The 16,475-nt window shown below is 37.7% G+C and overlaps 1 protein-coding gene across 1 annotated transcript in view; it reads left to right on the top strand.

Annotated features, from left to right (window-relative positions):
* Positions 1-16,475, top strand: part of LOC124985618 (ankyrin repeat domain-containing protein 36C-like) — a 129,252-nt gene that overhangs the window by 55,718 nt on the left and 57,059 nt on the right. The window contains exons 20-26 of the mRNA XM_047554326.1: positions 2,099-2,197; positions 3,300-3,367; positions 6,925-6,982; positions 8,629-8,727; positions 9,840-9,910; positions 13,176-13,242; positions 14,914-15,011. Coding sequence (XP_047410282.1) covers positions 2,099-2,197; positions 3,300-3,367; positions 6,925-6,982; positions 8,629-8,727; positions 9,840-9,910; positions 13,176-13,242; positions 14,914-15,011 — 560 coding nt within the window. The remainder of the gene's footprint in view (positions 1-2,098; positions 2,198-3,299; positions 3,368-6,924; positions 6,983-8,628; positions 8,728-9,839; positions 9,911-13,175; positions 13,243-14,913; positions 15,012-16,475) is intronic.

Below are 16,475 nucleotides of genomic sequence, written 5' to 3'. Positions count from 1 at the left end.
AGTGTGAATTAAATTTGCCAGCTCCCTGTGAGAATGGAGGTTCTGACTTCACACATGTGTTGATATACTCACCTGTGTGTAGCTTTGGGCACTAGCATTCCTCTTGGAGCAACATTGGCTTTCTGTCACCAATCTTCATATACCCTGAGAAAATTAAGTGCATGACCCTTTTCTCCCAAATTTGACTGCTGTCCCTTTCTTCAGCTGTCCAGAACTCTGAGGAGATTTGTGCCTTCCTTACTTTTTTAGACCCAGCTGACTCCTTTTCAGGATGCATCCTGACTCAGTGAATTCTGGTCACACTTGGGCATTGTGATAAAAAAAAAGGGGGGAGGTCATGGTTCCTATAATCCCAGGAGGAATCCATGAAAAAATCAATTCCTGTGAAGAATTCTCCTGACCCTGCTCCATGAGAAACTGCTCAGAAGAATGTCAGTGCACATCACAGTCTTTACATCCTAGCAGAATCCAATTCTCTTCTTGCTGCAACTGATGGACTTCAGTGGAGTAGTGATTGGGTGATAACTCTGGGATTCTCCCACTGAGCACCCCAGAGGGCAGCTTTACCTCAGAACCTCAGCCACTTTTTCCCTGGCTGTGCAGCAGCCCATTTTCACAACTGATGCTTTGGTTATTTTAAAAGGCAATATCCCTGACCTTTATTTTGTCACTGGCTCTCTGTAGTTGTCCCCTAGGTTTCTATTCATGGCTCTATTCACTACTTCATGATGCAACTACACACCAATCAGTAGCACTCACTATGTTCTGTGTTCTTCTGTGCCACCTGTGTCCTTCTGCAATTCCACTTCATTATTTTTTATTCAATGGGACCACTTGCATGCTGTTCTCCATGGGTATGAACAGTCATGTAATGGGAATATATACAAAGATATTTTGCAGTGCTTTGACTTTTGTTCATCTGATTCACAGAAGAAGTTTTGGCCTTCTAAGTCCTAGAGGATCATAGTAAACTAATAGACACACTGTTCCCTTTCTGTCTAACATAATGTATTGCAACTGTCATTTCACACCATGTATCTCACTCGGATTCCAAAGTCATTCTTTGATTCAGTTGTCTTCAATATATAATAATGCATAACAGCTATCACTGTAATAAGAAATTGTCAAAATCAGTTTGAAATAAATATCCTCTATTGGTAAGAGATGGTAAAGAGCATCAGGGTTTTTGAAGTGAGGTTCATGTGGAAATATGAACATCATTTATTAAGTTTTCAGTGAGTATATCTCCTTGTGCTTCATCCTGGAATGAAACTCATAGTTTCCATATAATTATAAGAGTTTCCCAGATCAGGTGAGTATGGAGGAAGGTTGTTTTATGATATTCAGTTTCCCCTAGGGGTTTTCTTACTTTTATCTCAAAGATTTCAAAAGAAATATATTTGTATATTTTTTTAAAATGTGAATGAGACATAGTTATGTCTCTGTGAGTCTTCTGAAAAAACTTCATGTTCTTTATTTCAGCGATCCTCTGGTAAAGCTAAAAAAGGAGAAGAGCAGAAGATAAAGGAAAATGTCAAAGGTAAGAAATAAATATGATAAGCATTTATTATGTGCAACCACTACTAAAACGTGTGTCCTACTATATTATAATTGCTGATGGTAACATTTGATAACTGCAGCTACATGTTTGTCCTCCCCAGAAGTACCAGGCATTTGGTCTGTGTGTTACAACACATTAGTTATATTATTCTAGGAACATTGGCTGTTTTATTAAAGATAGCTATTTTTGCCTTTTTGATCTTGTGTTTTTTGTTTTTTAGCCTAGGTTCTTGGTTTTGCACAAGGTGTATGCTTAACTGAGTTCCATTCTCCTGCTTTGAGAGCTAATTTTTACATAAGACAATCATCTAAGGAAAAGTCTTTTGAAACTCACATATGTCAAACTGGGCTCCTTTTTAAACAGAAGGCATTGCAAATTTTACCCTTGAACACCAAAGTAGTCATTTTGGTAAACATCTCGATGTTCTTGAAGCCGAAATGTTCAGTGATATCTGATGAATCTGTTTCAATTCATTTCATTTTCTTTTCCCTTGTGAATACCATATCTCACTATTTATCTTCTTACATTGTTTGGTAGATGTGAGTCTTATGTCTTTTCCTTTGGCTGAATCAGGAAATGACAATCTGGATAAACCAGAGGATACAGGAATCGACAGTGTGCCCATGTCCCCCAAAGGTATGAACAGAGATAAATAATTTTTGAACTATCATTCTACAATTGCATATCTGTTCTGGTGAGTGTATACAAGTTGTTTTAATGAGAAAAGAATTATACAATTCCTGGGACCATGATTGAACCAGTTTACATCTGAACTTGCAGTGCAAATAGAGGAAGGAACACAGAAATATTATAGGATGGATGACATGATTCTTATACCATACTATAGAGTTACGTGTGCTTACATTCTAACATCAGCTTTGTTTTCGTCCATGCAGTGTCCTGTTTTTGTTGTTCAATTCATGGTCACATTTCTCTCCCTCTGTGTAGGTTTACATTAGTAGAAAAGCTTGAAATCTTATAGAAGTCCAAAGAAAGAATCACAGAAAGAGAGGCACAGGGAAATAGTCCTCATTTAGTAGAGAGTGTCTTTAGAGAAGACATTTTTCAGAAGGGATAAAAAAAATGTCAGATATAAAGACAGAGTCTTCATTTATAAAGTTGAAAAAGCATCAATTTTAAAGTCCTATTGATGAACAGGGGTTGTTTCAAATTTTCTGAGATAGAGAAGAGTGAAAAGTGTGAATTTTCATGTGTCTGAGGTATTTTAATATGAATTTCTGAGGGTTTTCATTTATTTTGGGTGCTGAATCATCTGCAATACTTATGTCCATTGAATCCAGTGATGGTTATTGTTTTCCCAAGGGGTTTGGGGAAGTTCTGACTAAGTAGAAGTATTTCCTTCAAAACCAAAAAATGATAGGAACATTGAACACTTCTGCAATCCCAGTTGCAACGTGGGTTTGGGGATTATGCCCGCCTAGGCACAGTCAGGGTTAGGGTCTCAAAATATATAAGAAGTCTAGGAATGAAACTCAGTTGCATGGCTTTAGTCAGGTGTGCACAAGCCCTGCCTTTATCCCAGGTCAAAACCCAGTCTTATGCAAGAGCAATATAAATGTTGATATAAATATTCATCTAATGTTTAGGCTTATTGTGAATGTGTATTTGGGAACATACAAACAAATTATTAGTAGAGGGTTTCCTTTATATTCTGATAGAGTACCACCGTTGATATTTGTTCTGAGGAGCCTAAGTAAATGTGTGTATTTGTCACCAGAGTCTCATTCTGATGTAACACCAGAGGATCCAGCAAAAACTCATGGTACTAAGAAGAAGCGGGCAAAGGTTTGTAAATTGGTTTCCTATAGATTTTTTTTCTTTTAATAATGAAATTCATTTTGTGAAGAGTCTTAACATCCATAGATCATCATTACATACCTAAGTCAGAAAGAATTTAACCTGCTTTACAACTACAATTGCTTTCTGATCCATGGTATTTCATAGATCAATGTTGTCTTTGTGTTGAGGCACAGTTTTCTGATGATTTCTTGTGCTTGCAGTGGATAACCTATTTTTCATTGTGTTCACAACACATATTAGAGCTTAACATCTGGTTGGAATTTTGAACAAATAGTGTAGTAAGGACCATTGGATGCATTCATTGTAAAGGCTGGTCAAAAGGTGGCTCAAAAGGTGAGTTTCATACTACCAGACACTAATGACAAAGTCTCAGATATCATTGTGCCTTACTTCAGTTTCTAGGTCAAAGTTGGGCAGAGGCTACTTACATATACACCACTAACCTTCAGAAAATCAGTTTCCAGAATGGGGCACTTGCTCTGAGGAAACTAACAATAACTCCCCTGTTCATTTCCTTCCCAGACAGGAAAGTAATGTATTTCTGTAAATATTATTTATCACAACCCTTCAGGAAATGTAGGACTATGAATCTATGGAGGAAGATATTGGTGAATTTTGATCATTTGGTTGTGTGTTAAAGCCTTGTGTTGTCATGTAGTCTTTATATTTATTCTCAGGATTGTACATGTATTAGGATTGCTTTTTCTTTCAATGTTGTATTTGGTTCCATTCAGACAACTGCTTTCTCTGTTTGATGTCCCAGGAGCAGGGGTTATATGCCGGTGAGAAAAGTTCAAATGGGCATGACCAAATTTGCAGAGTTACTCACCAGCACATCTTTATGTATAATTACCAACAGACATGCTGCTACTTAAAAGTAAACCATTCTTCAACTTTCAAGTAAATGTTTATTTCAAAGAACTGCCATGCTTCCACACACTGAAAAAGAGAAATGATAAATCAGTGAACAAGTGGTTGCAAAATGCGGTATGAGTTTAGTTAAATTCCAAGACAGAGGGAACAAAGGTAATAAGGAGAATGTTGTGGGGAGAGAAGATACACAGAGGAAGAAAAGTGCAGACAACAAATCAAACAGAGACTCCAGGAGAGCCAAAGAGAAAACCAAAAACAAGAAAGGAAACCAATCAATCATAGTAATTCAGAACAGAAGAAGACAAATAATGTAACCAACAAGGAGACCTTACCTGTCAAGAATCCAGGAGCAACATCAATGATAATTTCAGATGTCCACTGGCTGATGTATTTCAAATAGACACCCATCTGCTTAATAATCTAATAGCTTTGGGGACTTTTTTTGAGAGACCTGTGGTACCTCCTGTTCCTATATCACTTGTACCCAAATAGTGTGACCCTGACATTACAGAGTGGAGTCTCATTCCCTATGCTCATATGTCCAGGGTGTGCTGAGTGAATGTGGAAACTTGCAGAGGAATATTCATGCTAACTACTTCTTCCTGTACCCATGAATATGATTGAGGGAATGAATGGAACTTTCTCACAAACTGTGCCACACTGGGAGCCTGGGGACTGAGTTGTACTGCAATCTCTACAACTCTAGGCTTTCAGCAAGTGAGTGAGGAGCTTGCACTGTGGATTTTTTTCCCACTGTGTCTGAACATACATGAGTGCCTGGTCCTGCACAATGTGTGCTTGGTAGGAGTACTATAACCTTGCAGCATTTTAACAGACAGCATCCCATCAGGCCTGTGTCTTTCCCCCTCTTTTAATTACACACAGTTTTTCTCTGTTTTACTTACCTCCATACAGCAAATTGAAATATGTTGTTGTCCCTCTGGCCTTCATTCAATTGATGTCCAACTTTCAGACTCCAGGTCCTTCTGTCCTGAGCTTCTGGCACTTTCCTGCCTTTCTTATTGCTGAGACCAGACTATGAGGCTGCTCAACCTCTATTCCATTGAACATAGGTGACCACTCAGTGTTGTAGATATAAGTCATGCAAGGGCTTCTGATATCTCACAGAGTCAATCCTAGGAGGAGAGCCTGTTTCAGTTGGTTTCCCCTCAGGCAATTCTCAGAATTGCCAAGGACATAGCTTCAGTGATGAGTGTGAATTAATATTGCCAGCTCCCTGTGATGATGAAGGTTGTGGCTTCTCATATGTGTTGATATACTTACCTGTGTCTTGCTTTGTTTACCATTAATCCTCTTGGAGCAATATTGGCTGTCACCAACCTTCATATGCCCTGAGAAAATTAAGTGCATGACCCTTTTCTCCCAAATTTGACTGCTGTCCCTTTTTTCAGCAGTCCAGAGCTCTGAGGAGATTTGTGTCCTCATTACTTTTTTAGACCCAGCTTCATTTCTTTTCTGGATGCATCATGACTCAGTGAATTTGGGTCACAATTGGGCTTTGGAGATAAAAAACAAGGTCATGGTTCCTGTAATCCCATGATGGAATCCATGAAAAAATCAATTCTAGTGAAGAAGTCTCCTGACACTGCTCCATGAGAAACTGCTCAGAAGAATGTCAGTGCACATCACATTCTTTTCATCCTAGCAGAGTCCAAGTTTCCTCTTGCTACAACTGATGGACTTCAGTGGAATAGGGATTGGTTGAGAATTTTGGGGTTCTCCCACTGAGTGCCCCAGAGGGCAGCTTTTCCTAAGCAATTCAGACAGTGTACCCTGGCAGGGTGGCAGCCCATTTCTGCAACAGATGCTTGGGTTATTCTAAAAGGCAATATCCCTGATCTTCATTTTGTCACTGGCTCTCTGAAGTTCCCCCCTAGGGTTGTATTCATGGGTATATTCACTACTTCATGGTGTAGCTGCACACCACTCAGGAACACTCACTATGTTCTGTGTTCTATTGTGTCATGTGTTTCCTTCTTCATTCCACTTCAATATTTTTTATACAGTGGAACTACTTGCATGCTGTTCTCCATGGGTATGAACAATCATGTAATGGAAATACTATTAACATGTTTTATAGCACTTTGAATTTTGTTTATCTGCTTCTCAGAAGATATTTTGACCTTCTAAGCCCTAGAGGATCAAAATAAATCAACAGCTACATGTTCCCTTTCTGTCTAACATAATGTAATGCAACTTGTCATTTTACACCAGGTATCTAGGTTGGATTTCAAAGTCATTCTTTGATTTGATTGTTTTCAATATATAATAATGCCTAATAGTTGTTGCTGTCATAAGAAGTTGTTGAAATAAGTTTCAATTAAATATCTTGTATTGGTTAGACATGCTAAAGAGCATCAGGGTTGTTGAAGTGAGGTCCTGGTGGAAATATGAGCATCAGTTATTAGGTTGTCAGTGAACATGTCTCCTTGTACTTCATACTGGATTGAAACTCTCAGTTTCCATATGATAACAAGAGTTCCCCAGAATCTGGTAAACATGGATGATGTTTCAGTTTCTCATAGGGGCTTTGCTTACTTTTATCTCACAGATTTCAAAAAAATATATTTGTATATCTCTTTAATTGTGTATGAGAAATATCATGTCTCTGTGAGTCTTCTGAAAACCCTTCATGTTCTTTATTTCAGCGATCCTCTGGTAAAGCTAAACAAGGAGGAGAGCAGAGGATAAAGGAACATGTCAAAGGTAAGTAGTATATATGATAAGCATTTATTATGTGGTACCACTACTGAAACCTGTGTCCTAGTATATTCTTATTTTTAATGTAATGGGTGTATGACAATGTTTTGAGTTGAAATGATCCAGAGGGAATAAATTTTAGAGCAGTAGTTTGAACCATCATGTTAAATGAGGGTTATTTGTATACAATGTAACATATCAGTTGTTCTCCAAGAGATGCTCAGAAGAAAAGAATTTTGGAGAATAAGAAAGAGGAGAGTAGAACAAGTTTGAAAGCCAGGAAGATAGAAAGTACAAGAAATTAATGTTGGGGAAGAAAGTCAGTTTGTACAGTGGAGGGAGGGACAATGAAGGGAAGTATTGGAAAGAGGAAGAAGAAGACATTTAAGTTGTGAGAAAACATTGATTTTAAATGATTCAAGGATCAAAATTTTTTGATGTAGAAGAATTTTTTTATACTTTTTCTGTCTTTGTCATGGTTGGAAAATCATTGAAATGATTCTGATCACACAGAGAAATGGTGTGTTGACCATAATTAAATACACACCCATATGATCAACCTGTGTGTATCACATTGAACTTATGAGATATGGCTCTGTGTGGGTCTGTAAATAGCAGAGGGTAAGAGAAAAAGATTATTTGTGGAGGGATTCTCAAAGTCAGAGATTGATGAAAAAGTCTTTGAAAAGTTGTTAACTCATTATAGAGCTTCACATGAAGGGACAAGAACCAGAGTTATCTGCGGTGATATTTTAAGTAGTTCATTAAGGTAGAGGAACTGGAAGACAATCAATAGAAATTACAACCTGCCAACATATGATTGAGTCATCTGTTTGGGACCATGTCCAGGAAGCATATTCTGGTTCAGCAAGTTTCTATATTTCTAATGTATTCTCAGGTGATTCCATTGTCCCTGTTCCCTAGGATACATTAGGAGTATCTAGACAATGGACTTCCCTTTAGAGAAATCTCAGTGAGGAGCTACTGGATCATATTTCAGGACATAGTTTGATCAATGGGAAGCATTAGTCTTGCATTCAAGCTGAGCATGTTCCCTGACATATGGAAGAGTGTATTGTGGAAGAAAAGAAAGCATTTCATCTTGCTTTGGTGTATTTGCATTTAGTAGAGAACTGAGTTTATATTGGTTTGATTTTACTTGAGGAATGTGGAGTGGTAGCATTTCATGACTGTAGCTACATGTTTCTCCTCTCCAGACATACTAGGCATTTTGTCTGTGTGTTACATCACATTAGTTATTATTCTAGGAACAATGAATGTTTTATTAAAGATACCTATTTTTCATTTTGATCTGGTGTGTTTGTTATTTAGCCTAGGCGCTGGGTTTGCACTAGGTGTATGCATTTACTGAGCTTCATTCTCCTTGTTTTGAGAGCTAATTTTTATATAAGACAGTCATCTCAGTAAAGGTCTTTAGAAATTCACATATGTCAAACTGGGTTCCTTTTTAAATAGAAGGCACTGCAAATTTTACTTTTGAACACCAAAATAGTCATTTTGGTAAACACCTCAATATTCTTGAACCTGAAATATTCAATGATATCTGATGAGTCTGTTCCAATTCACTTCATTTCCTTTTCCCTTGTGCTTTCCACATCTCACTATTTATCTTCTGATACATTGTTTCATAGATGTGGGTCTTATGTCTTCTCTTTTGGCTGAATCAAGAAATGACAACTTGGCTAAAGCAGAGGATACAGAAATCAACAGTGTGCCTATGTCCCACAAAGGTATGGGCAGAGAAAAATATTTTTCTGAACTGTCATTGTACAATTGCATATCTGATCTGATGAGTGCACAGAAGTTCTTTTAATGAGAGTAGTATTGTATGATTCCAGGGATCATGATTTTTAAACAGTTTACATCTGAACTTGCAGTGCAAATAGAGGAAGGAACACAGAAATATTATATGCTGGATGACATGATTCTTATACCATACTTTAGAGCTATGTGTGTTTACATTCTGCATCACCTCTGTGTTTGTCCACACAGGGTCCTGCTTTTGTCCTTCAATTCATGGTCAAATTTCTCTCCCTCAGTGTAGGTTTACATTGGTAGGAAAGCTTGAAAACTTACAGAAGACCAAAGAATCACAGAAAGACATGTACAGGGCAAGTGTCTTTATTCAGGAGAGAGATTCTTTAGAGAAGGCATTTTTCAGAAGGGATAAAAAAGCATGTCAGATATAAGGGACACAGTTTTCATTCATAAAGTTGAAAAAATATCAATTTTAAAGTCATATTGATGAGAACAGGGTTTATTTAAATTTTCTCTTCTGAGATAGAGAAGAGTGAAAAGTGTGAATTGTCATGTGTCTATGGTATTTTAAAATTCATTTCTGAGGGTTTTTCATTTACCCTGAAGGCTGAATCTGGTGCACACCTTATGTTCATTGAATCCAGTGATGGCCATTGCATTCCCAAGGGGTTTGGGGAGGTTCTCACTCAGTAGAAGTATTTCCTTCAAAACCCAAAAATGATAGGAACATTGAACACTTCTGCAATCCCAGTTGCAACATGGAGGTTGGGGATCATGCCAGCCTAGGCACAGTACAGGGGCAGGGTCTCAAAATATATAAGAAGTCTAGGAATGAAACTCAGTTGCATGGTTTTAGTCAGGTGTGCACAAGTCCTGCCTTCAATCCCAGGTCAAAACCCAGTCTTAAGCAACAGCAATATAAATGTTGATATGAATATTCATCTAATGTTTAGGCTTATTGTGAATGTGTATTTTGGAACATACACACAAATTATTAGTAGAGGGTTTCCTTTATATTCTGATAGACTACCACCTTTGTTAACTGTTCTGAGGAGCCTAAGTAAATGTGTGTACTTTTCACCAGAGTCTCATTCAGATGTAACACCAGAGGATCCAGCAAAAAAACTTCATGGTACTAAGAAGAAGTGGGCAAAGGTTTGTAAGATTGTCTGTTTAAGCTCCCTGTTTCCTACAATTTTCCTCGCTTTAATAATGAAATTCAATTTCTGAATAGCTTTATAATCCATAGATCACCATTTCATACATAAGTCAGAGAGCATTTAAACTATAATAACTACAATTGCTTTCAGATTTCATGGTATTTTATAGAACAATGTTGTCTTTGTGTTGAGGCACAGTTTTTTGATGATTTCTTGTGCTTGCTGTGGATAACCTCCTCCTATTATCATTGTGTTAACAACAAATATAAGAGCTTAAAATCTGGATGAATTTTGAAGAAATAGTGTAGTGTAATAGCCATTGAATGCATTCATGGAATGGCTGGTCAATCCCAGTGGCTCAAAGGGTGAGTTTTATATTACTAGACGCTACTGCCAAAGTCTCAGATGTCATTGTGCCTTGACTTCAGTGTCTAGGTCAAGGTAGGGCAGAGACTCTTTAAAGAAACCAAACTTCCCTTAGGAATATCACCTTCTAGGATGGGACATTTGCTCTGATGGCACTAACAATTACTTCCCAGTTTATTTGCATCTCAGATAGGATATAAATGTAATTCTATAAACATTATATATTAGACTTTTTCAGGAAGTATAAAAATATGAATCTATTGATTGATGCTGTTTATGGGGAATTTTGATAATTAGTGTGTTATGGCTCCATTTGGTGGTGTGGATTGTATCACTGTGGTGAGGATTATGCATGAATTCAGATAAATTTGTCTTCCACTCTTACATGTTCCCCTTTTAGAAAGCTGCTTCTCTGAGGAATATGGCAGAACAGGGTATATATGACAATGTGAAATCCTCAAATGAATATGATCAAAGTGTTGCTTTTACCCAACCACACGTGTTAGAGGAGAGAATAAACACCAGCAACAGCAACAACTTAGAAGCAAACCATGCTCAACTTACATGTAAATTTCTGTTTAAAAGGAGAACCATGCCTCCACTTACTGAATGGAAGAAATGAAATATCAGAAAGGAGTGACTGGAGAATGAGGGAGGGGTTTATTTAAATTAACAAGATAGAGGGAAAAAGGAAAGAAGGAAAATTTGGGAGGAAGAGAATAGAGACTGAGAAAGAGACTACAGGATAGAAGGTCTGGATCCTTCTCCCTCTTAAGAGTGTTAGCTCAGGGGCACAGTTAGTGGCCAAATAAAATCAGACAGAAAGCGCCTGAAGCAAGCTTTATTGGAATTTGGCTCATGGTCGAAATTCCCAGCCTTCCCCAATCCCTTCGGTATAGGTCAAGGAGGGAACTGGAGAAAATTGAACTTGGCCCCGGCTGCCCAGGGTCTTAATAGGCTGGAATGGAAGGGAGTCCTGCTGAGTGAAAGGTGGATGTTAAGGGTCAGTGGAATTTTCCAGCCCACTTGATTGGTTACCATTTCTTGCACTGCCCTTTGTTTCAATTACTCCACTCTGCCTCCTACAGCCTCCCAAATTCTGACCTAATGAAGAGTAAACATAGTTTTTCTCTGTTACTACACTTAAACCCCAGTTTGAAATGGGTGATTGCCCCACTGCCCTCCATTCAATCGACTGGCCTACTGACACACTCGACCTCCTGCTGTCCTGAGGTTTTGGTACATCCCTGTCTTTCTCACTGCTGGGACCAGACTATCAGGCTGGTCGACCTCCATTCCCTTGAAGACAGATGGCCTCTGAACTTTGTAGGTATAAGACATGCAAAGGTTCCTGATTTTTCACAAAATCAGTCCTTAGGTGGAGAGCCTATCTGAACTGGTTTCCCCTCAGAGACATCTCAGAATTGCCAGGGACATCTATAGCATAGATTTAGTGGTGAGAGTGAGGGTAATTCCTTCAGCTGCCTAGGAGAATGGTGGTTAGTCCATGCTTGTGTTGATCTACTCACCTGTGTGCATCAGGATTCCAAGGGACCAACATTAGTGGTCTGTCACCAATACTTAAATACTACATGGAAATGAAGTCCTTAGATTTTGCCCACATGGGAAATCTCCAACCTTTCCTTCAGCTGCCCAGAGCTCTGAGAAGATTTGGATTCTTTTGTGGATACATCATGACTCAGTGAGTTCTTGTCACAGCTGAGATATGACAATTGTGGTTTCTGAAATCCCAGGAAGGAATCCATAAGAAAAGGAGTCCTAGTGAAGTCCTAGTGAAGGTGTCTCCTGGCCCTGCACCATGAGAAACTGCATGGAAGAATGTCAGTGCTCCATCCTTTTTGACTTCTGAGGCAGAATACAAGTCTCTCCTTGCTGCAACAGATGAACTTCAGTGGAGTAGGATTTGGTTGAGACTTCTGGGATTCTCCCTCTAAGTGTGCCTGATGGCACCTTTCTCTCTTCAAATCAGTCAGTTTTGCCCTGGCACTGCTACAGGTCATTTTGAAAATGGATGCTTTTGTTATTGTAAAAGACAATATCCCTGGCTTTCTTCTTGTCACTGACTCTCTGTATTTGAACTGCAGTGTTCTATCCATGGCTCAAGTCACTACTTCATGGTGTACCTACACACCAGTCAGAGAGCACTCACTATATTCTGTGTTCTTCTGTTCTACCTATTTCCTTTCTCAAATTAATTTCATTAATATTTATTAAATGGAAGTACTTGCATACTCTCATTCATGGGTATGAAGAGCTAGGTAGAGGAAATAAATAGAAACATATTTCTGAATAACTTGAGTTATTTTCAACTGATTCACAGTAGACATTTTAAATTTATAAACCCTTGAATATGAAAATGAAGCAACAGCAACGCTGTTCCCTTTCTGTCTAGCATAATGTAATCCAACCTGTCTTACCACACCATGTATCTCATTTGGATGGTAAAATCATTCTTTGAATAGAATGTCTTCAATGTTTTAAACTGAATGGTAGTTGGTACAGTCATAAGAAATTCATTCAAATTCATTTTCATTAAACATGCTCTACCTAGTGAGAATGCGAAAAAGCATCAGGGTTGATGAAGTGAAGTAATTATGGAAATGTGCACATCAATTAGTAGGTTGTCAGTGAGTATGTCTCCTTGTGTTCACACTGGATTGAAACTCTGTTTCCATATGATAATCAGAGTTCTCCAGATCAGGTGAGCATGGAGGAGGTTCTGTTCTGAGATGTGTCAGTTTTCCATAGGGGGTTGCTTAGTTTTGTCTCACAGATTTCAAAAGAAATATATTTGTATTTCTATTTAAATTGTGATTCATTAATATTTATGTCTCTGAGAGTCATCTGAAAACACTTTATGCTGTTTGTTTCAGCTGTTTCAGCGATCCTCTGATAATGATAAACAAGGAGGAGAGCAGAGTATAAAGGAACATGTCAAAGGTAAGTAATATATATGATAAGCATTTATTATGTGGGACCACGACTGAAACCTGTGCCCTAGTATATTCTAATTGTTGATGAATTGGGCATATGACAATATCCTGAGTTGAATTGAGCTAGAGGAAATAAATTTCAGAGCAGTAATTTGAACGATCATGTTAAATGAGGATTATTGGTATACAATGGAACTCTTCAGTTGTTCTCCAAGAGATGCTCAGAAGAAAAGAATTTTGGAGAATAAGAAAGAGGAGAGTAGAACAATTGTTGAAAGCAAGGAAGACACAGAGTACAAAAAATCTATGTTGGGTAAGATAGTCATTGTGTACAGTGGAGGGAGAGATATTGAAGGCAAATATTGAAAAGAGGAAGAGTAAGACATTTAAGTTGTGAGAAAACATTGAAATTAAAAGTATCAAGGACCAAACTTTTTTTGATATAGAGGAATTTTTTTATACTTTTTCTGTCTCTGTCACACTTCAAAAATCATGGAATTGATTCTGATCACTCAGAAATGGTATGTTGACCAAAATTAAAAACAAACTTACATGGTCAACCTTTGTGTATCACATTGATCTTATGAAATATGACACTGTCTGGGTCTGTAAATAGCAGAGGGTAAGAGAAAAAAATTATTTGTGGAAGTATTCTCAAAGCCAGAATTTGATAAAAAAGTCTTTTGGAAAGTTGTTAACTCATTATAGAGCTTTACATGGAGGGACATGAACCATAGTTATCTGCGGTGATATTTTAAGTAGTACTTGAGGTAGAGGAACTGGATGACAGTCAATAGAGACTATAACACACCAAGATGTGATTGAACCAATTTTTGGGGACCATGTCCAGGAAGCACATTCTGGTTCAGCAAGTCTTTGTTTCTACATTTCTAATGTATTCTCAGGTGATTCCAGTGTTCCTGTTCCCCAGAGTACAAATAGGCTCAGCCAGACAATGAACCTCCCTTTAGAGAAATCTCAGGGAGGAGCCACTGGATCATATTTCAGGATTGAGTTTGATCAATGAGAAACATTATTCTCGCTTCAAGCTAAGTACATCTCTTGACAAATGGAAGAGGATATCGAGGAAGAAACAGAAAGCATTTTATCTTGCTTCCATGTATTTACATTCAGTAGAGAATTGAGTTTATATTGGGTCTGATTTTACTGGTGAAATGTGGAATGGTAGCATTTGATAACTGCAACTACATGTTTGTCCTCCCCAGAAGTACAAGGCATTTGGTCTGTGTGTTACATCAAGTTAGTTATTGACCCAAAGTGCATACTATTCTAGGAACATTGGCGGCTTTATTAAAGAGAGCTATTTTTGCATTTTTGGTCTGGTGGTGCTTGTTATTTAACCTAGGGTCTTGGGTTTGCACTAGGTGTGTGCTTTAACAGAGCTCCATTCTCCTTATTTGAGAGCTATTTAACATAAGACAGTCATCTCAGGAAAAGTCTTTAGAAACTCACATATGTCAAACTGGGCTCCTTTTTAAACAGAAGGCATGCTAACTTTACCCCTGAACACCAAAATAGTCATTTTGGTAAACACCTCAATGTTCTTGATCCTGAAATGTTCACTGATATCTGATAAATATGTTCCAGTTCAGTTCATTTTCTTTTCCCTTGTGAGTACCACATCTCACTATTTATCTTCTGATACATTGTTTGGTAGATGTGGGTCTTATGTCTTCTCCCTTGGCTGAATCAAGAAATGACAACATGGCTAAACCGGAGGATTCAGTAATTGACAGTGTGCCTATCTCCCCAAAGGTATGGACAGAGAAAAATATTTTTCTGAACTGTCAATCTTCAATTGCATATCTGTTCTGATGAGTGTATACAAGTTCTTTTAATGAGAAAAGAATTGTACCATTCCTGAGGCTATGACTGAAACAGTTCCATCTGAACCTGCAGTGCAAATACAGAAAGGGATACCCAAATATAAAATGATGGATGAAATGATTCTCATACCATACTTTAGAGCTATGTGCATTTACATTCTGCATCAGCTTTGTGCTCATCCATGCAGAGTCCTGCTTTTGTTCTTCAATTCATCGTCATATTTCTCTCCCTTGGTGTAGGTTTACATTAGTAGAGAAGCTTGCAACTAACAGAAGCCCAAAGAATAATCACAGAAAGACAGGCACAGGGAAAGAGTGTTCATTCAGTAAAGAGAGTCTTCAGAGATTACATTTTTCAGAGGGGATAAAAAAGTATGTCAGATATAAGGGACAGGGTCTTCATTTATAAATTTATAAAAATACCAATTTTAAAATCCTATTGATGAACAGGTGTTGTTTCAAATTTTCTATTCTGGAATAGAAAAGAAGGAAATGTGTGAATTGTCATGTGTCTATGGTATTTTTAAAATACATTTCTTAGGGTTTTTCATTTATCTTGGGTGCTGAATCACCTGCAATCCTTATGTCCATTGAATCCAGTGATGGTCATTTTCTTTCCAAGTGTTTTGGGTCAGTTCTGGCTCAATAGAAGTATTTAAAACCAAAAAATGATAGGAACATTGAATACTTCTGCAATGCCAGTTAAAACATGGGGTTAATAAAGCCAGTCTAGGCATAGTACACAGGCAGGGTCTCAAATTCTATAAAAGGCCTAGGAATGAAAGTCAGTTGCATCACTTTAGCCAGGTGTGCACAAGTTCTGCATTCAATCCCTGGTCTATACCCAGTCCCTGCATCAGCAATATAAATTTTGATATGAACATTCATCAAAAATTTGGGCTTATTGTGATTGTGTATTTGGGAATGTACAAACAAATTATTAGAGGGTTGCCTTTCTATTCTGATAGACTACAACCTTTTATAACTGTTCTGAGGAGCCTAAGTAAATTTTTCTATTTGTCCCCACAATATCATTCAGATGTAATACCAGAGGATGGGGCAACTAATCTTCATGATACTAAGAAGAAGCGGTCAAAGGTTTGTAAACTTGTGTGTTTAACTTCGTGCTTTCCTATAGTTTTCCTTACATTAATAATGAAATTCCCTTTCTGAAGATTCTTAAAATCCATAGATCATCATTACACACCTATGTCAGAAAGCATTTAACTGGGTTTACAACTACAATTGCTTTCTGAATCCATGGTATTTGATAGAACAATGTTGTCTTTGTGTTGAGGCATAGTTTTCTGATGATTTCTTGTGCTTACAGTTGATAACCTTCTTCTATTATCATTGTGTTAACAACACATACAAGAGCTTAACATCTGGATGG

The sequence above is a fragment of the Sciurus carolinensis genome, chromosome 5 (genome assembly GCF_902686445.1).
Source record: "Sciurus carolinensis chromosome 5, mSciCar1.2, whole genome shotgun sequence".
NCBI classification, from domain to species: domain Eukaryota; kingdom Metazoa; phylum Chordata; class Mammalia; order Rodentia; family Sciuridae; genus Sciurus; species Sciurus carolinensis.
This window is presented reverse-complemented; position numbering and strand designations above follow the sequence as displayed.